General features: G+C 35.5%; 1 protein-coding gene across 1 annotated transcript in view; it reads right to left on the bottom strand.

Moving 5' to 3' along the window:
* Positions 1–22249, bottom strand: part of LOC150041105 (uncharacterized) — a 324318-nt gene extending 302069 nt beyond the window's left edge. Inside the window, exons 1-3 of the mRNA XM_090327132.1 lie at positions 22170–22249; positions 20596–20687; positions 18114–18271 (exon numbers count right to left, since the gene is read on the bottom strand). Coding sequence (XP_090183258.1) covers positions 18114–18192 — 79 coding nt within the window. The 5' untranslated portion in view covers positions 18193–18271; positions 20596–20687; positions 22170–22249. The remainder of the gene's footprint in view (positions 1–18113; positions 18272–20595; positions 20688–22169) is intronic.
* Between the last annotated feature and the right edge of the window lie 4233 nt (positions 22250–26482).

The following is a 26482-nucleotide window of genomic DNA, read 5'->3' as shown; positions in this document are numbered from 1 at the left end:
TTACAATATATATATGCCCATATATCATAGACATTTATGTATAGCATAAAACATGGCTTTATGAGCTCTAGTGCTAGACATTAGAGGTCCAAAAAAGTTAATGTTAGCTTTTTTTTTTTCAAAAATGGTACTGTTCTCATGTGAGGCAGATTCCCTGGATATCTTCAGCTGTAACTCGAAGTCAGGTTAGAATGAAATGCTAGAACCAATGGTTTAATAGAAAGGCTTGATGAAAAGTGTAACTACTATGTTACAATAAAGGTTGCCTCATATATACATATGTGTGTGTGTTTCTGTATGTGTGTAAGCTCTTATATGGAAAACTTTAGTGTTATAGTGACTACCAGTCCTGATTCTTTAAAGATAGTCCTACTGATGTGAGAATTAAAAAAGGAGATTGTGCAATCATGAATTCATTCTCAGTGAAGACCTACCCAAAACATCATCTCAAAGATTCAGTTAAAAAATAGGAATGAGACAAGGATGCCCGCTCTCTTCACTCCTCTTTAACGTAGTATTAGAATTCCTAACTAGAGAAATAAGGCAAGAAGCAAGCATAAAGGGCATCCAAATAGCGAAAGAGGAAGTGAAACTTTCCTTCTTTGCAGATGACAAGATTCTGTATTTAAAGAACCCTATAGACTCCACTCCCAAGTTTCTTGAGCTGAAACTTGCATGATTCGAAACTTTGGCAAGGTAATAGAGTATAAAAGTAACCCTCAAAAATCAACCGCTTTCCTTTATGCCAACAATGAAAGGATCAAGGCAGCAATCAGGAAAGCAGCTCCTTCTGCAATAGCCTAAAAGAAAATAAAGTACTTAGGAATTAACTAAAAATGCAAAGAACCTTTATGATGAAAACTTTAAAAATCTGATAAAGGAAATTAAAGCAGAGCTGAGAAATGGAAAAACCTCTCATGCTCCATCATTGGAAGACTTAACATCGTGAAAATGGCAATCTTGCCAAGGGCTACCTACAAATTTAATGCAATACCCATCAATATCCCAATGTCATTCTTTAAGGAAATAGAAGAAGCATTCCAAAATTTCATATCTAATAATAAAAGACAAAACAATTCTTAGCAGAAAGAACAGCGCAGGAGGAATTTCAATACCAAACTTTAGACTCTATCACAGAGATATAGTAACCCAAACTGCTTGGTACTGGTAGAAGAACAAGATTAAGGACCACTGGAATTGAACTGAAGACCCAGAAATCAACCCACAGACCTATGGTCACCTAATCTTGGAGAAGGGAGCCCAAAAAATAGAATGGAAGAAAGACAGCCTCTTCAAAAAGTTGTGCTGGCAGAACGGTTAAGCACCTATAGAAAACTAAAGTTAGATCCTTCTTTGTCACCCTACACCAGGATTAACTCCAAATGGATCAAAGACCTTGAGGTAAAAGCCAATCCGATGAAAACTTTATAAGAAGGAATGGTAGATACACTAGGTCTCCTTGGCACAGGTCGAAACTTTCTTAATAAAGACCTAGAAACACAATAAATTAAAGAAAATTTTGATAAATGGGACTGCAATAAACTGCAGAGATTCTGTGTGGCAAAGGACATAGCTAACAAGTTAAATAGAAAGCCCACAGAGTGGGAGAAGATCTTCACTAACCATAGAATAGACAAAGGTCTCATATCTAAAATATATCTACAGCTAAAAAAAATTGAATCTCTACAAAAATTACAAATATATGGGAGGCTGAGACTGCCCAGATTATGCTTCTAGGATAAGCATGGGAAAAATATTGTCAAGACCTTATCTCAATATGAAAATCTGGGCCTGGTGTGGCAACTACAATCAAAAGTATAATTATTCTTATTGCCCAAGGAAGGCTCTATTTCAGAAAATTACCAATGCAAAAAAAAAGTTTGGAATGATGGTTTAAGTGGTAGAGTGCATGCCTCAAAAGCATGCAGGTCTGACTTTGAACCCTCGTAAAAAAAATTTAAAGGCAAAAAAATACTTGTTTTCTCCTTCCTCTCTCACCATACAACTCTCTTCAACATCAGATGATAACCTTTAACATAAAGCCAACTGATATCACTTTGATCTAAGACACCTTAATTTTCTTAACTGGAATAAACAACTATCTGTTGCTAAAAACATTTAGTGTGTAGTACTGTGGCATAGCAGCCCTAACTAACTAAGACAATATATTGGTTATTTCTGGGGCAATGAAGACTGTGAAATGGCAGAATTGGAAACCTGTTTTTGGATGCTAAAACTGTTGTATACTACTATTTGAAGCAAAAATTAACTGCACTACACACTTAAATCCTGTACATTTCTGCACCTTACTGCATATATGTTACTTCAAACAACAATTCTGCAACACACAGAGCTGATTTGAAAAGCAAAACAATAGATAAACTAAACTCTAGTGACACAAATATACCTAGATACCCCCCTCATTTCTTATCTAACTTCATCTGTAATTTTGTTTTGATTTCTGATTCTCGAGAAAGATTTTTCAAAAGACAAGTAAGAAAGACATTAGGACAATAGAGGGAAACAAGACAAGTTTATGAAAAGAAAATTAATGACCATCAGAAAAATTTAAATTTAAAACATTAACTCTTGGGCACCTGCTGTGAACATTACAAGTCAGAATACTATAAAGTCATTTGCCCATCCATGTTCTTTGCTATACTATTCACAAAATTCAAGTTGTGAAAAAATCCCAGGTGCCCTAAAATAGATGAGAGTATCCAAAAATGTGGTACATATACACAATGGAATTTTATTCATCCATTAGAAAGAATAATATGGCATTTGTAGAGAAATGGATAGACCTAGAACAATTCACGTTAAATGAGGTAAGCCAGGCTCAGAGACAAATGGCACATGTTTTCTCTCATATTTCGACACTGGATCTATTATTCTAGGCATTCACACAAAGACTAAAAGAAGATACACTTAAGGGAGGAACTCAAAGGCGAAAGTCCTCTGAACATTTAAAATACTAATTAAAACAAATTCAGGGAAATGGAAACATGGTTTTTGTTGTTGTTTTGGGAAGAAGTGGTAGTGTTGTTTGTTTTTGCATGGGGGAGTAAAAGGGGCACAGAAACGGAGGGAGGAAGGTTGAACTAATGCAGTTGTAGTATTCAGTATAGTCTGAATAGAAAATAAACTATGCAAGTTGGAGGCAAATACAGTACAGGAAAAGGAAAGGAAACGGTGACATTTTCCAAAGAAGAAATGCATTCATTACCCGACTTATGGTAAACCCTATGTATAACACCTTAATAATAAAAATACCATTGTATTAATTTTTAAATTTAAAATTTGCAAAACACCCACACTTTAATCTGAAAGATTGAAATATTAGAATGCAGTTATTATTTCACAGACGCACATATAAAGTACTTTCACACACATTGTAATTGTTTCTAGTTCTTGAAAAAATACTGTTAAAAAGAGTGATTGCATATTATGTTTAACAATCATGTGCCAAGTTATACTGATTCCTCTTACTCAAAGGTCAGTATTATTTGAGAACACTAAGAAGAATAGGAAATGGAGAGGTAGATATTTATAATTATTACTGATATTTATTTAACAAGGTCTCTTTCATTTATATTTTCCAAATATTTGTTTTCCCCCACAAAGGGGAAGAGTTGATGAAGTGATTAAATTTCCTTTATGGTATTTTTTAAAGCCTAACCTCAATATCATTATTAAAACACAACCCCCTTTCTATTTGATTCTTAAGATTAGATATTTTTATTTGGAGAATTAATAGAGCCTGCTAGAAATCCATAATCAAAATACAGTTCTGAAACATCAAAACCATTGAATTTTGCTCATTTTTATCTAAAAATACTTAAGGGGTAAGAAGCATCTATTTTGTACATTGCACCAAGTACTATATTCACAAGTGAGCATTTCTAATGGTTCACCTTCCCCTTTATAAAGATATTTCTTCCACATGCTATGGGTGAAACATGAACTATTTTGTTTAGGTTGGGATTTTAATGTTTGATCACCAGGTGATGGCACTCTCTGGGGAAGTTCTAGAAATTTCAGAAGGTTTAGCTGGAGGAAGGCGATTATTAGGAGGACAGTGTTGGAGGGGTAACTTGTCCTTGGCTCCTTTCTGTTTTTTCAGCTTCCATGAGGTAAACAAATCTGTGTTGCCACATTCTCCTTCCTCCACAATATTTTGTCCAAAGTATTTTAGGTCATGTAACCATGCATTGAACCTTGTGAAAAATGTAAGCAAAAATAAATCTTCCATTTTTTAAATTGTTCCTGTTAGATATTTAGTCATGTCACAAGAAAATAAACTACCATACTTATACAGAACTAAAAAAATGTTACAAGAAATAATGCTAGTTGTGGTATTCCTTGAGGCACATTTTTTTCTCCATTCAGAAGTGTCTCTATTCACATAAAGAAATTCAAAATCTTTGTGGAAAAAAATTTTGCTCACTAAATGTTAAGGATTCATCAAACAATGTGAGTAACTGAATGAAAGTATATTTTAAATACAAAACTTAAAACACATTTTCTTAGTTCTTAATGGCAAAAGAGTATAAAAACACTCTTTCTATAAGGTTTAGTCTTACATTGTTCACTCTCTCTAAACTTTTATTTCTCTGAATGTAGGGTAGTATATGAAAATGATTTTCCAGAAAAAATTAGCAAAAAGACTTATAAGACACATGATTGTCTCAATAGATGCAGAAAAGGCATTTGACAAGATCCAACACCCCTTTATGTTAAAAGCTCTGAAGAAACTAGGAATCCATGGAACATTCCTCAATATAATAAAGGCTGTATATGACAAAGCTAAAGCCATTCCCTCTAAAATCAGGAATGAGACAAGGATGCCCACTCTCTCCACTCCTCTTTAACATAGTATTAGAATTCCTAGCCAGTGCAATAAGGCAAGAAGCAAGCATAAAGGGGACCAAATAAGGAAAGAGGAAGAAAAACGTTCCCTCTTCGCAGATGACATGATCCTGTATTTAAAGAATCCTATAGACTCTACTCCCAAGCTCCTTGAGCTGATTCAAAACTTTGGAAGGGTAGCAGGGTATAAAATTAACTCTCAAAAATCAAATGCCTTCCTCTACGCCAACAGTGAGAGCAATGAGGCAACAATGAGGAAAGCAACTCCTTTTGCAATAGCCTCAAAGAAAATAAAGTACCTAGGAATTACCTTAACTAAGAATGTAAAGGACCTTTTTGATGAAAACTTTAAAACCTTGAAAAAGGAAATTAAAGCAGAACTGAGGAAATGGAAAAACCTCCCATGCTCCTGGATTGGAAGAATCAACATTGTGAAAATGACAATCTTGCCAAGGGCTATCTACATATTCAATGAAATACCCATCAATATCCCAATGGCATTCTTTAAAGAAATAGAAGAGGCAATCCAAAATTTCATATGGAATAATAAAAGACCACATATAGCAAAAACACTTCTTAGGAGAAAGAACAGCGTAAGAGGAATTTCAATACCAAACTTTAGACTCTATTACAGAGCTATAATTATCAAAACAACTTGGTACTGGCACAAGAACAGGCCTGAAGACCAATGGAATAGAACTGAAAACCGAGATATTAAACCACAGACCTATGGCCACCTAATCTTTGACAAAGGAGCCAAAAAAAAGAATGGACGAAAGATAGCCTCTTCAACAAGTGGTGCTGGCAGAACTGGTTAAGCACATGCAGAAAACTAAAGTTGGATCCTTCTTTGTCACCCTGCACTAGAATTAATTCCAAATGGATCAAAGACCTGGAGGTAAAAGCCGACACACTGAAAACTTTACAAGAAGGAATAGGAGATACACTAGACCTCCTTGGCACAGGTCAAAACTTTCTTAATAAGGACCAAGAATCACAACAAATCAGAGAAAGGCTGGATAAGTGGGACTGCATTAAACTGCAGAGCTTTTGTATGGCAAAGGACATAGCTAGTAAACTAATTAGGAAGCCTACAGAGTGGGAGAAGATCTTCACCAACCATACAACAGACAAAGGCCTCATATCTAAAATATATAAACAGCTCAAAAAATTGAATCACTCCAAAACTAGTCTCCAAAGTAACAACCATCCCATTAAAAGATGGGCCAAAGACTTAAAGAGAGTCTTTTCTGAAGAAGAAACAAAAATGACCTATAGACACATGAAGAAATGCTCAACATCTCTGGTCATAAAAGAAATGCAAATCAAAACAAGTCTAAGATTCCACCTCACTACAGTTAGAATGGCCAGGATCAAGAAAACTAACAACAGATGCTGGAGGGGATGTGGCCAGGAGGGATCGCTACTACACTGTTGGTGGGAGTACAAACTCGTTCAACCACCATTGAAAGCAGTATGGCAGTTCCTCAAAAGACTAAACATAAAGCTCCACTATAACCCAGCAATTCCACTACTTGGCATTTACCCAATTGTCCAGAAACAAGGTCATACTAAATCCACCAGCACAAGAATGTTCATTGAAGCACTATTTACCATAGTAAAAATATGGAACCAACCTAGATGTCCCTCAGTTGATGAGTGGATCAACAAGATGTGGTATTTGTACACAATGGAACTCTGTGCTGCTGTGAGAAAGAATGACATCGCCCCATTTGTTAGGAAATGGAAAGATTTAGAAAAGATCATATTAAGTGAAGTAAGCCAGACTCAAAGGAACTTAGGCTCAATTGTTTCCCTCATTTGTCATAATCAGTAGAAACCTTGGGCTCTCCTAGCAGAGATTTGCAATAGAGTAAAACCTTGATACAAAAGGCCATATAGGAGGACCCTAAATGAAAGGATCTCTAGGATATAGAAACATAAGCCATATAATGAATGATTGTTGTTCTTAAGGTACTATGTTATCTCTCATCTCTTTTGCTGTCCCTTGTTTATCTCATATTGTAACAGTATCTCACTTTGTTACCTAATGTATCGGATATATTTGCATTTGGTTATTTGAAATTGGATAGGGAAGGGGGAAAACAAGGTGAGGGATAGGGGTTGGGGGGAGGGAAATGGGGACCAAGACATGTGAAAGGGTATCAATGTATGGGAATTAATGCACCACCTATGTGGCAAATATCATGTAACCTTTCTATTAATTACAATAAAAATATATGAAAAAAGACTGTAAGAAAATATCTTGGTATTCACAGTAGTATGTAGAAATCTCTATGTGATTTTTTTCTTACATTTCTATGATTTTTTTATATGGAACATTTTCTGGAATCATTTGAGTGTATAATTTTTTATATTCTCCCTTTTAATTCAGCATGATGCCATAAACATTTTAATTCAATGTAAATCTGAATTATATGTATGACCTTTATTATATTTTTATCTGCAGAATTAATATTCTTAGAAAAATCTGGAAAATAAAGTAATTAGAAGTGTTAAAAGAAGAAAATGATTTTCCAATTCCTATGCAATATGTCTTTAATATGTCTTTCCCTCTTTGTCCTACAATTTCAATATTTCAATTTGGATAGCTGTAAAGGTCTATATAAATGCTGATTATCCTCTATAGATTAATATAGATGACAAATAGAGTTCAATTTGTTTCTAAAAATATTCTAAGTATTTCATTCCTCTTTCTGTTACTACAACCACCATGAGGTAATCATATATTGAACCATGATTTAAAATACTGCTATAATTGACTAAAAGAATTCCTATTAAACTATTACAATGAGAATATCAGAAATAAAAGTGAGGGGCCAGGAGTCTGGCCAAGTGGTAGAGTGCTTGCCTAGTATTCACGAAGACCCGGGTTTGATTCCTCAGTACCACATACATAGAAAAAAGCTGGAAGTGGTGCTTCAGCTCAAGTGGTAGAGCACTAGCCTTGAGAAAAGTGAAGGACAGTGCTCAGGCCCTGAGTTCAAGCCCAGCACTGGTTAAAAAAAGAAATAAAAGTGAATAGGAAGAATATAGTTTATTCATTTAAAACTACCTGTGAATTAGAAAGCTGACCAAATGACAATGTAGGCCTTCTAAAGCCTTTGTAAATTAGTTGACTTAAAAAATTAGTTGATTTACTTCTTTCATCGCTATGAGGTTGCTAGCTGATCATATGCTCGCCATCTGCTATTGTAGGCTCTGTGTGTGTGCATGTATGTGTGTGTGTGTGTGTGTGTGTGTGTGTGTGTGTGTGTGTGTTGGGGCTTGTGCATTACTGTAACAAATGTCTTATAATGACTCATAAAATCAACTTATAAGAAGAATAGTATTATTTTTGGCTCACAATATTGGCATCTTTAGACCACAACCAGTTAGCCTTACTTTTGTTGAGCCTATGGCAAGGTAACATATCATGGCAGGGAACATGGATTAGAGCAAAGCTGCTCAACTCATGTCCAAGAAGTGGAAAAAAAAACATACAAAGGCCTCACAACATCCATAAGAGGCATACCCCTGATTATAAGACCTCCCGCTTGACAGTACCTTTTGAAGTTTCCACTATATCCCCATAGCAACAAATTAAAAACCAAGTCTTTTAACACGTGGATTTTTCAGAGCCTTTCAAAAGCCAAAGTACAATACAGCTGGAGCTAATACCTAGGTATGCTCATATTAATTACTTAGAGTAGTTAGCTGGCTTGTGTGATTTTCCCTAGAATTATTTCTACCTCTTAATACCTCTAAACCATTAGAAATTACTCTCCATATTCTTGTGAGCATAAAGATGAATGTTAGCTCAACATGTGAAAAGAGCTTACTGGCATTTGAATCTTTCTTAATAGTATTTCTCTGAGAACTTTCTTCCCTTTTGGTATAGTTAGCTTTGACACAAAGTTTGATTTCAAAACTGAAGTAAAGCTTGAAAGAGAGGGGGAAGAAGGGAGAGAAAGGAGGGAAGAAAAGAGGGCTGGAAGAAAGGAGGGATACAGAGATCAAATATGCCAGAGCCCATAATTCGATTGTCCGCTCTAAAACTCATATAGAAATTTAATTATCATTGTGATGAGTTGGCCCTGTCCTCATGAATGGATTAAAGCTATCATCACATGGATGTATTGATTATTGCAGGAGAATCCTCCTTATAAAAGGTAATTTAGATCTTTTTCTCTCTCTGGTTGACCTGCTCACTTGCCCTTCCAACTTTGACCATAGAATGAGGCAAAGTTAAGGCCCTTCCAGATAATGGTGCCATGCACTTGAACCTCCAAAAATGTGGGCCAAATGAAATTCTGCTCCTTATAAACAATATATTTTGAAATATTTTGCTATAGCTGCAGAAAACAAATGAAGATCTTAACCTCTTAAAAATACATCAGCTCTAATATGAAAATTTTCACCTTCATCCTACTCAGTGTTCTGTGTGGGAGAAAAGAAATATTCAAAATCAGCCTCCATTACCTATGCACTCTGAACTAAGAAGGAAAAAATCTGAGAAGACTTCTGAAGGTCATAGAAAAGGAACACGGGTTTATGAAACCATAAAGCCTAATAACAGGACTAAAAATGTATATCCCTATGTTCCAAACCTACCCTATACCAATTTACCATAGACTCTTTTATCCAGAATATTATGTACGAGTCTTCAAACAACTATTATGAAAACATGAAACATGCTGATGAAAAGAAAACACTGAAGAATAGATGAATAATATAGACATACAGAAGTTTTCAATAGAAACAGAAACAATTAAACAGTTAAAAATACTGCTAGAACCCAGTACTGGTGGCTGTTTATAATCTTAGCTGTTTAGGAGGCTGAGAGCTGAGGATTCCAGCTCAAAGCCAGCCTGGGCAGGAAAGTCTACAAGACGCTTACCTATAATAAGCCACTAAAAAAGTCAGAAGTGGAGCTGGAGCTCAAGTGGTAGAATATTAGCTTTGAGCAAAAGAAGTTCGGGGACAGCACCACAGCCCTGAGATCAAATCGCAGGAATGTCATAACAACAACAAAAACTGTATCAATGGCACTATGTTATTAGCTACTTGGGAGGCTGAGATCAAAAGGACAGTTATTTTGGGGAAGGCTGGAAAAAAATAATAAAATCCTGTCTGAGCATGGTGGTAAGTACCTCTTATCCCAGTTATTTGTGAAACTGAAGCTCTCAGAATAGAAATTGCCAGCCAGACTGGACAAAGTTTGCAAGATTCCAGCTGATAAGAATAAAAAGAAACACAGTGCATGATTGCATGTGCCTATAAGCTTAGGTATGGTAAGAAGCACAGTATATGGATGATTGTCCAGGCCAGGTCATTTAAAAGTGAGTTCCTGTCTCAAATATAACCAGGAAAAAAAGGGTTAGAGGCATGTCTGAAGTGGTAAATCACCTGTTTGGCAGGTATAGAGTCCTGAAGACAAATCTCAGTACTACCAAAACATACTGTTGGCTAGACAAAGTGGATCACTTCCATATTTCTAGTTACTCTGAGGCTGAGGTCAAAGGATCACAGTTCAAAGCTAGCTTAGGGACAAACTCATTTAGACACTTATTGTCCATAAACTATCAAAAAAGGTGGAAATGGGGCTGTGGCTCAAGTGTTTGGGTACTAGCCTTCAGCATAAATTCAGGTTCAGAGCTCAAAGCCAGAGTTCAAGCCCCAGGACAGACTGGCAACCAATAAGGGGTCTTCCTCTTCTTTTTTTGCCCCCCAGTCCTGGGGCTTGAACTCAAGGCTTGAGCACTATCCTTGGGCTTTCTCAAGACTAGAGCTCTAGCACTTGAGCAACAGCACCACTTCTAATTTTTTCTATGTACATGGTACCGAAAAATTGAACTTGGATCTTTGTGCATACTAGGCAAGCACTCTAGACCAAACTCCTGGACCCTAGAAAAAATTTTAATTTAATGTAGAAGAAAAAAAATAGGAGTAAAGTACAAGAGTAATTAGCAGAACAGTATAAATATAGGAGATGATTATCAGTAATGACTCAAATGCCATTCTTTTAAATACACTAAATAAAAGACAAGTACTGTCAGAGCAGACAAAAACAATAGGAATCAAAGTCATGTTGTCTATAAGAAGTTAAATTTAAATATAAAAACATATAGATTGAATATATAGAGAACATTGTTATATAACCAAACTAAATGCAATAAAAGCTATTAATTTAAGACAAAACAATTTTCATAAGATATGTAGAGCTCTATATTGATAGGTGGGTATGTATACTCTATATCTAGATATGTATATAGAGATAACTATCTGTACATATATATAAGTATATAGATTGATATCTATATTTCCATACATATATATATAGGTCTATATATCTAAACAGACAGAATTAGATATCTATCTAAATATAGAGATACAGATATCTTTTTCTCATATTTATTACTATTTCTATCTCTGGCTCTATCTCATCTCTATCAATCTATCTCCTGTAGTTGTTTTTGACCAAGTCACTGATAGTAGGAAATAGTGGAGAAAGCTGTGAGTGGAGAAAGCTAGGAGCAAGGAGTGTATGGGAACTCTGTAGTTTTTTTTCTCAGTTTTCTGTGAAGGTAAAATGCCTTAAAAATGGTCACAAGAAGCTAGGCACTGGTAACTGTAATTCCAGCTGTTTTGGAGGCTAAGATCTGAGGATCACGGTGCAAAGCCAGTCCAAGCAGGAAGTCAGTGACACTCTCATCTTCAATTAGCCACCAAAAAGCTGGAAGTGGAGCTGTGGCACAAGTGGCAGAATGCTGGCCTTGACACAAAAAAATCTCAGAGTCAGTATCTAGACCCTTAGCTCAAGCCCCAGGACCAGTAAAATAAAAATTTGTTTGCCAGAATGTACAAGACTGTTTACAGCATTTATACCTTCTATACATAGAGTTAAAATAAATTGCCAAAGCAGAAGCTGTAGTGAAATATAATATTGTCTTTTCACACTATTGTCTCTTCAATTGGTCCTACTATAAGTATTAATGTTATACAGATCTATTGCTGTCTTACTTAAACAATAGCATCATGTAACAAAAAAATAAAATAAGACAAAATTAAAGGTAAGTGCCCATAAACATAGTTAGAGGAAGCTAAGATCTGATGATATGGTTTGAAGCTAGCTCTGGTAGACAAATCTGTGAAAGTCTTATTTCCAATTAACAAGGAAAGGCCCAGGAGTTTGGCTTAGTGGTAGAGTGCTTACCTAGCATGCACAAAGATCCGGATTCAATTCCTCGGTACCATATACATAGAAAAAAGCCCAAAGTGGTGCTGTGGCTCAAATGGTAAAGCACTAGCCTTGAGAAAATGCAAGGACAGTGCTCAGGCCCTGAGCTCAAGCCCAGGACTGGCAAAAAAAAATTAACGAGGAAAAACTGCAAGTGGAGTATATCTCACATAATAGGGTGTCAGTCATAAGCAAAAAGGCCCTGAGTTCAACAGCATCACATAAAAAATACATGTATAGAATTTCAAAATAAATTCCTATATTTTATAGTAAAATATTTTCTTTAAGACAAAAACATTGCTTTTTCATGACTCAGCAAGAAATGAGTTTGTATGTTATATGCATCAATTGGGTTAAATTGAGTATGATTCAACTTATTAGTCGTTTACTATTCAATTTAAAAACTGAGGCTTAGGCTGAGAGTTTGGCCTAGTGGTAGAGTGCTTGCCTAGCATGTATGAAGACCTGGGTTTGATTCCTCAGTATTATATACATAGACAAAAAGCTAGAAGTGGAGCTGTGGCTCAATTAGTAAAGTGCTAGCCTTGAGAAAGCCTAAGGACAGTGCCCAGGCCCAGAATTCAAGCCTGCAACTTGCAAAACAAATGAGGCTTAGTCTCACAAATAGATCATTGTGAAAAATAAGTGAAGATAACCATCTCAGCTTTGTCAAAATCTCAAAAGATTAGGCTTCTTGGGGGTATGGCATAGATTTGGAAGTACATAAGTTTTATAAAATTAAGGTTTCTATTGAAACATTAGCAGTCATTTGATCAGCCCACGTTATACCTCAGGGGAAAAAAGTTGTAGGATAAAGAAAAAAATTGTGTGAGAGAAATTATTATAAATGTGACCACTTTGCCAATAACCACTCCTATGGAATTGATAAATAACTAAAAATTGACAAATTATTTGAAACTAGAGTAGGAAGCATCAGTTGCAAAATATTGCTGAAGAGCAAGATGCTGGTGAGTTATGCTTACAATTCTAGCTACTAAAGATGTTGAGGCAACGATGTTCATTGCAGCACTATTTACCATAGCAAAGATATGGAACCAACCCAGATGCCCCTCAGTTGATGACTGGATCTACAAGATGTGGTATTTATACACAATGGAATTCTATGCTGCCATCAGAAAGAATGACATCACCCCATCTGTAAGGAAATGCAAAGACTTGGGAAAAATCACATTAAGAGAAGCCAGACCCAAAGGAACATAGGCTCAATGGTTTCCCTCATTTGTAACAATTAGTACAAACCATGGACTCTCCTAGAAGAGGTTTACAATAGGGCAGAACCTAGATTCATAAGGCACATAGGATGAGGCTAAATGAAAAGACCTCCAGGATATGGAAACAAGAGCTTTATAATGTGTGATTGCTGTTCTTAATGTACTATGTTATTTCTCATCTCTTGTTATCCCCTGGTTATCTCATATTGTTACATTATCTTACCTTGTTATGTGGTATATTGTATAAACGTTTATTTATCTGAAATAGGATAGGGAAGGGGGGAAAACAAGATGAGGGGAGGGGGTGGGGAGAGGGAAATGGGGACAAAAACATGAGAAGGGGTATCAATGTGTGTGAAGTAATGCACCCTCTATCTGGCAAATATAACTGTAACCCTTCAATTAACTACAATTACAAAATAAAATTAAAAAAAATAAAGGTGCTGAGGTGTGAGGTTTAGGGTGCAAAGCTAGAGGTAGAGTGCTGGCTCAAGTAATAGAATGTTAGCCTTGAGCATACAAAGCTCAGGAACAGCAAGTTAAACCCTGAATTCAAGCTCCAGGACAACAGCAACAACAAAATAGAAATAATAACAAATTAGCAGATATGTAATTGCATGTGAACTGCATGCAAGCTCCAGGCAACTCCAACAACCTTTTGGGATCCTACTCTTTTTTTTGCCAATCCTGGGGCTTGAACTCAGGGCCTGAGCACTGTCCTTGGGCTTTCTCAAGGCTCTATCATTTGAGCCACAGCGCCAGTTTCAGATTTTTCTATGTATGTGGCATTTAGGAGTCAAACTGGGTCTTCATGCATTTGGAGCAAGCACTCTACCAGTATGCCACACTCCTTGAGGTCTTGATCTTCTTTATAGTGGAAATCTAGTCCTAGACTTTTATCTCTGTTTTATGCATGCAATTCAACTAAGTTACCCTAAATTCAACAAGTTACCCTAAATGTAAACAGTACGTTTAGAAGTATGGGAGAAGGTAGAGAATACAAAGGGCAAGTTCATGGCCTATGAAGTGACTCCTTGATCTGACTCATTTTATGGTCATTATATACAAGAGAATGCATAAATACATTTTAAAAGTTGGTAGTTCTCATTAGATTTTTAAAAGGTTAAGATTTATGATACTTGCATGGTTAAGAGGTCATTTTAACGCAAAATCATAGGTCACTGATGCAAACTGCTAGCCAATAATAATCTATACCTTTGACAATACTAAGCTATCAGAGGCAAAACGTATTCAGTGCCCCAATTATTATATTTCCTAATTTCCTAGTATTGTATGCTCTTAAGTTTAATTGGTCTTTTGTATAACAATGAATATTTTTAAATGAAAATAATCTAATTCATGCTTTCTAAGCAAGGTACACCTAGTTGGTTTTATGTCATTTAAACCTACACAAAAAGAGCTAATGGGCCTGTAGTGTGGCCTAGTGGTAGAGGGCTTGCAGAACAGGCACAAAGCCCTTGGTTCGATTCCTTGGTAGCACATATACAGAAAAACTGGAAGTGGTGTCGTGGCTGAAGGGTAAAGTGTTAGCCTTGAGAAAGCTCAAGGACAGTGCCCAAGCCCCGAGTTCAAGTCCCATGACTAGTTCAAAAAAAGAGCTAACAATTTTTCAAATCTGCAAGTCAAGAAGGTCCATAGAGTGTAACAGTACGTTATTATTGCTCAGAGTGTAATTTTCTGTCAAGATTTTATACTACCACGATAATAATTAGATGTTTAAGATAAACATAAGTGGAGCAATAATTAAAAATATATCTCACATTCACTTTCTACTTTAGATACCCTAAAATATTGTAGCCGTGATTAATTTTTACTTTCTGCGAACCTCTTAAAATATATATCTACATAATGTGGTTTGAAAGATAAAGAATCTGAATCCTAAATGGCAATGACTTATCTAAGTTCATAATGGTATTTAGTGATACGATGAAGCCCAGATCTGCTGTCTCCAATCCCAAGCCTATGTTCTTTCAAGTGTTCTACATGGTAATTTATTTTATTATTAACATTTTTAAGAGTAAGTGTACAAAGGTATTTCAATTTAACATGTCCATTTATACATACAATTAATCTTGATTAGTGTTAACTCTTCCATCATTCTTTCCTCATCTATTCCATCTTCACCTGTCTCCATAAAGTAAATGACTTCCATTTTCATATATGTATATTGAGTGTTATCATTATATCTGCCTGTTAATTTATCATTCTATCTATATTTATGTAAGTCTTCAAAGTTGCTTTATTTAAAAAATAAAAGATAAAAATTCTGTTTTTCTAAATGTTAGTCACAACAATCAAGCAGTTTTCAAAAGTACATTTGAGTCCCATACTGCACAAAACTTTTGCATGTAGTGCTACGGGAGTAACAATCTCATACTCACCTATTTAATTAGTCTTGCATATGCTAAACCAAAAGCTACTTTCCCAGACATGTTTAATTGAAATATTGATAGCCTATTGTGGCTTTTATCCTGTAAATTAACTGAGGGGATAATATTCTGTAAGTCAAATTCCTATCATCATCTAATTTTTTTCTCCTCAACCAACAGAAATTTTCAATTTTATTTTATTTTACAGTTTACAATTAGTCTTCGACCACCTCAAATCTAGGATACTGGTAATGAAAAGTAAAGAAAGATATTTTAGTATTGTTTTGTCATAAAATTAAAATCACTTTGGCTAGATGCCTGCAATTAATGGCTTGCTTATTCAAATTCATTTCTTCTACAATTAGTTATAAAAAGTTAATCAAGAGTTAAAAAGTTAATCAATAGTGACAACTTGAACATCTGAAGTTCTAATAGTAATTCTATAAGAAAAATTATAATTTTGTCAATAATAATAATAATAATAATGTATATTAAACATAGAGTCTTTGTGATGATTTCAAATGTATGCTTCCTAATCCAGAGATGAATAACATGTTGTAGCTTACCTTAAAATAATTCATAAATTGGTAAGAAAAATAATAAAATAACTATTCATAAATACATAAACACATATGCACAAATACAAAAAATAAGCAGAAAATGTTATGAGTACACAGATGAGGAAACATTTTGTCATTATTAGTGTTTACAGTAGCTGAGAAATGCAGGAACTGAAAGCTAACAGGAAGTGATTCACAGAAGCAAAAGCAACAAAAACAATTGAGAAATTTTAGAACGTCATTTAAAAAACTAGAAGCAAGTTTTTACTTTATAAAGGATTATATGACATTGGACTCAGGTTTTTAAATTGTTCTAACATTGAAAATTACAATAATTGAAACTAAAATTTAAATAAATAAAATTGACATTTGTCCCTTCATTTAAAATAATTAGGCATTGAAATTAATTGATGCACTGAAACTAGCAATAATTATTATATATATTGATCTGCAAAGTAATTATTGTATCACTATAATGTTAAATATCTTATTGCAACAAAGCTATTTTCTACCTGGAGATTTAAAGCTTAAAAAAGGTAACATAATTCTATATAATATTATATTTTCTAGATATCACCTAATTCAATTTATTTGACATAGCAGAATGTGGCAGGCCATGTTTGCCAATCACTGTGTAAAAAAATACTGCAATAATGCAAGAGTTTATAGTTGTTAATTAATTTTATAGTTCATTACTCTAAAAGTGTTTGTATAAGTAAAATCAGCAAGGATTATCAACCTTCATGAAAGTATTATTTGACATAAAGCTAGTAAAATTGTTTTTTTTAATTTTTAAAAACTGTGATTCAAGAGGCTGAGATCTGAAGTTCAAGGTTCAAAGCTAGCCTTAGGCAAAGAAGTCTGGGAGACTTTTATCTCCAATTAGTCATCAAAATCCAGAAGTGGAGTTGTGTAGAGTGTTAGCCTTGAGCAAATCAACACCAAGTCTTTGAGTTCAAGCATCAGGACTGATACAGAGACAAGGGGAATAAAAGCTAGTAAAAACAAAAATGGATCATGATCGTACTCATCTAATTCTAGCATTAAGGCATCTGGAATCTCAGCATTAAAGAGGTGGAAGGAGGAAAGTTGCAAGTTCATGGTAAGTCTGGGCATCATAATGAGTTCAATGCTAGCATGAACTTTATAACAAATACCTTTTTCAACACACCAAGGTCTGGAGATGTAAATCAGTGGTAGAATGTTTATGTACCACATACAAGGTCCTGGGTTTCAACTCTGGCCCCAGAAAAAATGATAATAATTGAGGCAGTGTTCAAATCTCTCCTCCTATCATTAAACAATATTTGCTGGGCATCTGTTAATGTGGATCTTTTATTTTCAAGGTTAAGTATTAATTGCAATAAATTTCAATTATTAATAATGAAACTAATTAAATAAGATTTAAATTCTTATTTTTGCACCTATTATTCTATTCTGTCTATAATTTTCAATGAGCACTGGTTCCATCCAGACAAAGAATACAAATAATATATATTACTGTGTTTAATCATTATTTTGGTGTTTGCTTGCTTGTAATAATCATATAATAATATAATTTTTAACTCCTAAATTGCACCTCAAAATAGTAAACTTTTAATTAACACATTAATTATAGTATTAATACAGGAAGTATTAAGGCAATAGAATTACTGTTGTAATGTGTTTATTACAAAAAAATACTGTGAGCTTAAAGTTAGAGATTTTAGGTGGAAACTTTTACTTGTAAAATATCTCTTACAAAAGACTAAAAAATATTATTGTTTTATGTATCAATATCCTATGAAATCTGGGCACCTGACTATGTTTTAGAACATCTTACCTTCTACCCAAAATCGAACTTCAAGGACAGAGGATGTCGCAGTTGGGTTAGGTTGAACATAACGTAGTAAATGCGACATCTTGAAAATTGGTATCTTGAAAACTGATATGAGAAAATCTTCCAGCAGTTAATGTTTAAGTTTTAGATTACCTGAGTACCTAAGAATGAAATAAGATAAATTAATCAGGTTCGGCTATTATGTTTCTATATAGACTGAATTGTATTAACATATGTTAAAAGATGTGGGAGATTAGAGGGAAATAATGTATTAACTAGCAATTAAACTATTAAATGGGCACCTTATAGTAAAATAAATATTTATAAATCAATCAAAACTCATATACTATGTGAATTGTGTATCTACCAAGAAGGACCAAAAACATGTGACTACTGTCATTCATTAAGACAAGTCTTACACAAAGGAAATGTTAAAAAGTTCATGCTAAACAATATTGAAAAGAGCAGATGGCATCTTATTTAAGCCAAAGAAGATTAAACAGAAGAAAGTCTTGAAAAAAATCTTCCCTACCTATTTCACAAGTGTTTTGTAAGGAAACATTTGAGAATTAACCTTTCTAAAATTCAAAATATGTATTACAAAGGTATGAACAACCATTAATCTTGATAGTTCCCATTTGTTTCAGCTTGCAAGGCTCACACTTTATTACTTAACTATTAAAAGCCACATTAGGAAAACTAAACAGGAGGAGATAATAACAATTTAAAAAATAAGGATATACACATGTTTTCTGAATCAGTTGTTTCTCTTGTAGTAATTTTTAACTACTTTATTTGTCCATTCCTGGGGCTTGAACTCAGGGCCTGGCAATGTCCCAAGCTTTTTTGTTCTAGGATAATGCTCTGCCACTTTCACCACAGATATTATCCTCCTGCCAGTGAGGATTACAGGTGTGAGCCATGGGCACCTGGTTTAATTATGTTTTATTATTGCATATAGAAGTGCTTTATAAGGTAAAGATCATTTTCATGCTAAACATATGGCCTAAACTCAGCCAAAGGCCTTCCTTAAAAAATTGTCAAATATAAGATGAGTATGCAGATGAAACACACAAAAATCTATTTCCTATTGACTAGTTATTAATATATGATATATTGGGTTAAATACAATATAACATTAAAATTAATTCACCTGTTTTTGGGGTTTTTTTTTTTTTTGCCAGTCCTGGGCTTGAGCTCAGAGACTGAGCACTGTCCTTGGACTTCTCAAGGCTAGAGCTCTACCACTTGAGCCTCAGCACCACTTCTGGCTTTTTTCTATGTATGTGGTACCGAGGAATTGGACCCGGGTCTTTGTGCATGCTAGGCAAGCACTCTACCACTAGGCCAAACTCCTGGCCCCTGTTTTTTTTTTTTTTTTTTTTTAAAGCTGGGTTCAGTAGGAGGGTGAGCTTGTCGCAGCTACAGATGTAAGAATAATTAGGAGAATTAGAGTCCAGACTAGTGAGAGCAAAAATAAAGATCCTATTTCAAAACTAAGCAGAGAAATAAGGGGTAAAGGCATAATTCAATCAGTATAACACTTGTGTAACAAATGTAAAGTTGTGAGTTCAACCTTCTATACTACCAAAAAATTGATATAGTTATAATTTTCCCAACCAAATAAGCAGGACCAAATTAGATGAATGGTACTATCCCATTTTTCTCTCTCTAACTTAACAAAATTTATTCAGACTGTGTATTAGACAGTCACTTCTTGAATTATTAAGTGGCATTCGGGGTTTATCCTTGCACTGCCCCTCAAGAAAACTGAGTTTGAATCCGAATGTCTTTTAAAGTGAAATGTAGAAGGGCTTTGTGCAGAAGTGTTGTCCATCAGAACATTATGTAATGGTGGAATATTGTGTATTTACATTACAACTAATCATACAGAGTTAGTAGGTAAATGTGTGTAATGAGACTTGAGCGTTGAAAATCTATTGTATTTAACTTTAATTTATTAAAAATGAATTGTGGTGCTAGCATTTGTGGCTCACACCTGTAATTTTAGCTATTCAGGAGACTGAGATCTGAGGATTGCATTTTGAAGCCAGCCAGTTACGAGTCTGTGACAGTTTTATCTCTAATTTACTATTGGAAACGGTGCTTGAGCTCCAGCTTTGAACAAGAAAAGCTCAGGGCCTTTATAAATATGTGCTTTAAATAGCTTTGGCAAATAAAACAATCAGCTAAAACCTTGGTTTTCTTATATTGCTAAGTAAACAAATTTTTAATTAAAAGCAAAAAGCCAGGGATAGTGCTGAGGCTCTGAGTTCAAGCTACTAAACCGGCACAAATAAAATAAATCGTCATTGTATAGTCGTCACAGTTTTAGCACTTCTAATCAAGTATTAGAGTTATGTGCTTTGTCGATAGTCTTGGAAAACAAAGGCTAGTAAGTGATAAGACAGCTTAAAAAAACCATGATGTTCACTGAAATTTTCTGTCGTCTTAAGATGCATGAGAAAAGTATGAAGCAGCCTACCAGTGAAGGCTATACAGAAAGAGTATAGCAGATGAGAGGAAGGACATTTATGTTGGTTTTAATGGTGAAGTATTGAAGACTTCTCCCAATCACTGTGAAAAAAAATAAAAATGTAGTTAGTAAATCATTTATCAAAGTTTTATCATTTAGTAAAAATGTATTAAAATTAAAACACAATATTTCATTTCATTCAATTACTTTGAACAATTAAGTAGAATCTGATCAGTGTTTGTGAAGCACAGGAAATTTCATTGTTGTAAACATAAAGCGTCTTGCGAATATGCCATCGGGTCCAAAGGTCTAAAATGAAGGAAAGGTGTTTAGAAATGCTATCGGGTTAAAGTCACCAACCCAACAAATCCATATGAGTGGTTATTGTAATGATTTGTTTTTATATGTGCTGTTAAGATAACGAGAAAAGAAGGGAAGCAAACAGTGAAAAACATTTTTAAAATAAAGTAATACAATAAATATAAAAGTATCTATCTAAACGTAAAAAAAACAAAGAAAGTGCGAAAACATTACTCTTGGAGATCTTAGAGTGCTTATCTATGTATGTTAATTTCGTGTCAAAAGTGCTAGTTAACCTTGTTTTGTATAGAAAAGATTGGGTGTATGGGTTTGTGCAGAGTGCTAAACTAGAATGTGAAGGATCACTAATTGTTTACAATTTTATGAGGTCTGAAGGGGTTTGAAAATATCACAAAAGGTATTTTACTAACCATATTAAAAATAATGTGTTAAAAATAAAACCATAATTTCATATATCAGTTGACTGGACTGTTGATTATTTGCATAAAAGTTATATAAATAATATGGAGAAGCAGTATAAAAAGGCAAATTGCCATTTCATAGGAATTTGGAACAATTCGAATTAATGCTAAAAGGCCTATGGGACCTATAAGAAAACGTTAAAAGAAACAAGTGGTTAGAAAAGGCGGCGCAGAAATGCCCCCCACCCCCGTCGAGGGGCCTGCTTTTGGACAGCTGAAACTCCGTGAGAAATATATTTGCCACGCGCCTAGCTGCAATGCAGTTTTGTTAAAAATTCTCGTTCCGTTCATCTGCTATTTTCTCTCTGGTTCTCTCCCTTGTCACCGTATCCCCCCACACTCCCTCCGTCACCCGCAAGGGGCCATCGGACCAAGTCCCAACCGTCGGCGAAACTGTCTGTTGGCTAAGAGAACCTTTAGGTCACGCGGGCGCGCGCGAGCTGTATGGCTGAGGCGCTTCCATCTCCCCGTCTTTGGCTTCACTCTCCCCATTTCCCAGCTTTGCCCTCCCTCAAAATTCCCCCCCATTCCTCCGGTGGGACCCTCATGTATACAAAGGTGAGGCTGAAAAGTGCTGACAGTCCGAGGCCCAGAGAGCCACAGTCGACGGGCGGCCCTGCCTATCCCCCTGTGTCCACAGGGGGCCGCGACTGTCCCGGTCTCCCCAGGCCAACCCACCCGCAGCGCGGACGGTTGACAGCAGCGGCCGCGTCACCGTTTAGGAATTGATTTCAAACTGGTAGATCTTTCCTCTTCCCCCATCCCCCGAAAAACTGAAGAAAGCCCAGCCTATGAACTTACCTCTTCCGCCGGCCCATCAAGCGAAAGGCATTGGGGGGCACCGAGCCCCTTAACTGCCAAGCTGACTATTGAATCTCAACGGTCACACAGCCGCGTCACGTTCCGCGGCGGCTCGAGGCTCGCCGATCTGTGACCGGAGAGCGCGTGCCCCACAACCACCGCGGGCTCTAGTGACGTAATTTACAAGAGCCCCTCACTGGGTGCGGTGGGGGGGGTGGACTGGGTGAGGTCCGTCGGAGACTAGCCCACTTGGGTGCCAAGGGGCGGGGGGAGTTGCTGGGGAAACTGCGCTTTCCCTTTCCTGACCCTTCCAAGCTATTTAAGGGGTGGGGAGGGGGACAAAGTTTGTTTTCCCCGAGAAAGTGTTCATTTTTTTTTTTTAAATGTACGGGAGTGCATCACACACGCACACGCACACCCACCACGATCAGGAATTCATTCCGGGGAAGAAAATAAAAACTCAGCGGGAAGCAACAGGTGATGATGGATTTCCAAATTAAAAGCGCTGCCAAAATGAAGACGTGCGCTGCACGTTTGCAGGGACATTCGCTTCGCCTGGCTTAATCTTGATCCGGTAGAAAACTCTGATACAGATTTGAGGTGGGACCAGGGGAGTAGCACAAGGCTGGAACTTGCTTTTCTTCTTCCGAAGATTATCAGCTGTGTATTTAGATAATGACTGTTACACTAGATATGTGCTAGCACCCCGTGTTCATAATATATCTCATTCTTTTTCCCCTACTTGAATAAAGCATAAATCACCAGAACACGACATCTCTTGTGAATTGATAAACCTGCTTTTAAACAAAACTGAAATGATTCTTTTGTGTTCTTTACAGATCTCAAAAAAAAGTTTGTTTTTTTTTTCTGAAAATTCCTTTTTGAGCACCAAATTGTTTTTAAACCCCCAATCACCACACAGCATAGCACCATGGGCAAAGAGAGGGGGTATTTTAATACCCCTTCCTTACTAAAGGAAATGCCTAAAAAGTAATAAAATTAAAATTTATAAAAAAAAAAATCCCCATTTACTGGGAAACATTTCCGCCAAGGATTTCAGGTCCTGAAAGATCTTTCACTATAGACCACAGAAATATTGAAGCTAAATGTACCTAAAATAAAATTTAAAAATATTTCTATTTAATTCCCTCAGTTTACAGATAAGTAAACTGAGATCCACACAGAAGAGGCTTGTTCCACATCACACAATGACTTAGTGGTACACCTAGAGAAAAGAAAAAAAAACAGACATATGTAACCCACAGCAATGCCCCCTCAAAACCCTATACCTACCATATTTAAACAGCACCACAGGCCAATGGAGTCTTCTAAGTCCAACGTAGTTTTCTGTCAGGTACGATCTAAACAGAAGAAGGGATGGGGGAAAACAAAACAAAACAAGACAAAACAAAACAAAACAAAATATCCAAACACCAATGATGGCAAAGGAAAGCAAGTGATGTTGAGTGGACAGAGGCAGAAACAATAGAAAAACAGTTTTACAAGCATACACATACATGAATCAGCAGGAACATACGTGAATCTCTTGAGACCAAATGAAAGAATTTATAATGACTTAGCAAGCAAGGATAATGATGCTGACTCACACTCATATAAACATTCATCATGGCTATCTTCATTTGCTATAAAATAGCATCTTTCCATTCTATAATATCCATCACACAAATGTATATTGCAGTTATTATTATTATTATTATTATTATTGATGAAACTTTAGGATACCCACAGTAAAAATGACCCTAGTTTAGACTATTTGAGCATGACATTTCAAAAGCCTCTATTCATAGAAGCCAGATTAGAGCTGGCACATTCAAATTGTGAAAATCTTCTTGTTATTTAATTACTGGACTATTTTTCTTCTGAGCTGGGCATAATATTTCATATGTTTTTATCCCCCAAGGTTTTAGCATCGTGCAAGTTAATCTGATAAACTAATCTGTGTTAATTGGTTAATAATTGTTACCTACGCACCTCTAAAATTTGTGATTTAGCACTACCTTTATGTACTGAGTGGCAATCAAGAACACTTGGCAAGCTTTAATCACTCCTCCAACCCCTGTTTGTTCCTTAAATTTTTATATGAAAGAAAACAAATTTAAGATAGGAAAGCTATAGGTATACAAAGACCACCTAAATCCTGTAATTTTAAGGAAAAGAGCTTTGAATATGGAGCAAAGATATGATACTACGTCACAGATTTCAAAGGCTTTTCTAAGTAGAAGAGTTTAAAATACGTCACAGACTTCAAAGGGTTTTTTACATTTCTTTTCTCATTTCCTTAAACAGAGGATATGCCATTTGCCCCCAAACAAGAAGAAAATTGTACCGCTCATATATTTTATTGACCATATCAGCTATTTAAATACATAACTTGATAATAACTATTAGCCAAAACTTTAATATAAATCAATAACATTTTGATCAGTATTAAAACTACATGGGTAGTGTTGGTGAATATTATGTTGCTGGTAGGATTATACTTAGAAATCTCCATAATAACAACCATATCATGTATTAGTATAAAAATTTACACTTCTCTAAGCTTTTTTATGTACATTTGAGAATATGTCAACAACAGTACATTACACCCCCACACACACACCCCAGGTATGCCACGTCTCTTCTATTTCATATGAGAAATCCTACCACACAGCAAGACAGTAAAAGTGCTACAGCATATTTACATACTTTATTAAGACACAAATGAAATCATGAATCAAATCTAACTATGTAATCACAACTCAGATTTCCATTTCCTTCCATGCAAGACTCAAGTACCTCAGACAAAACAGACCTCTGGCTTATATAAACAAGACAGATTCCCTTTAAATTTTCTGATAAAACATGGAGACTGTAATTACCAATGTATTATTTATTTGAAATTTACTTACAGGAAAGTATCAACCATGGATCTTACGTTTTCTCACCACAAAATGGAAAGATATCTATGTGAGGTGCTTGATGATGGTAATTATTTCATTATATATGTGCATATATGTATTTCATAGCATCACATTACACACCTTAAGTATGTATACATAATTTTATTTTGACTTTTGCCTCATTAAAGCTGAAAAATATCAGTTAAAAATCCCATGTCCCAAATATTTAACTCTAAATTAAATCTTTTCAATGAAATACAATTCTCCATATTACAAACTCATAAGCAGCATTCTGGAAACCTAAATAAAACACATTCTTAATGCTTTAACTTTAGTTCTAACTCCTAAATTCTATTCTTTATCTTTTCAATATTAGCTGATAAAATCAAAAGCTACAAAAAACTACATTTTTTTTTCTTTCCTATTTTCTTCATTGATCTACCATACAAGTCAGGCACAGTTGCTTACCACAATTCAACTATAAATTTATAATAAAAAGTGACTCACGTATGAAGCAGCAGCAGGTTGTCACGTTCAAGATGAAATTCAAACAGCACTGACTCTCACAAGTGAGAGCGCTTACCACTAGGTCTGCTCTCTGAGAAATGCTCCCCAAATCTAACCTACTCCTCTAAGCAACAGCCTTAATCCATCTACTGGTCATTGCTATCTCTGACGCTATTTGCTGTGCTGTAGTAACATCCAGTCACATGGCAGCTCCATGGGAGGGGATCCATGGGAGGGGACATGTAACAAGTACCTCACAAATCATCTCCTGTATCTGTGGGATGCCATGTGAGCTGCAGACTATCTCTACGTAGATTATTTTATTTGAGCCCCACTTCTAAGTTTTGCAAGCGGTTAGGAGGGGAGAATATTATATCCATCAGCAGATAGGAAAGCTGAAGTTCTAGAAGGTTCGATTATCTGCCCAAATGCAGCACTGTGAGCTAGGAAAAAGGACCTAAACTAAAAATCAGCCTTTTAAACTGAGATTTCTGTGTTCTTTTTTACCCCCCCTTAAATAGGAATAACAATAAGTTTGACAATTTGTTGCAATTATTTCAATTTCTCTTTCAGAGAATAATGGATAATTCATATATATCACAATCATAGTTCAGGCTTTCTGCGTAGTACACTATCCTAGCACTAATTCTACTGTTCCAAGAACTAGTTGCCTGCCTGGCCTTTAGTTTCTATTGCTAATAACCTAACACACAGACAGACTCATACACACAGACACACACAGACACACACAGACACAGACACACACACACACAGACACAGACACACACACACACACACACACACACACACAGCTCTTCAAGCACTGTCTTAGTGATACCTTTTATTTATTACAGCGAAGCTATTGCTCTGTACAAATGTTCCCCAATCTCCTATTTTTCATGC

Source organism: Megascapheus bottae, chromosome X (genome assembly GCF_031878675.1).
Source record: "Megascapheus bottae isolate mThoBot1 chromosome X, mThoBot2.hap1, whole genome shotgun sequence".
Taxonomy (NCBI): Eukaryota; Metazoa; Chordata; class Mammalia; order Rodentia; family Geomyidae; genus Megascapheus; species Megascapheus bottae.
This window is presented reverse-complemented; position numbering and strand designations above follow the sequence as displayed.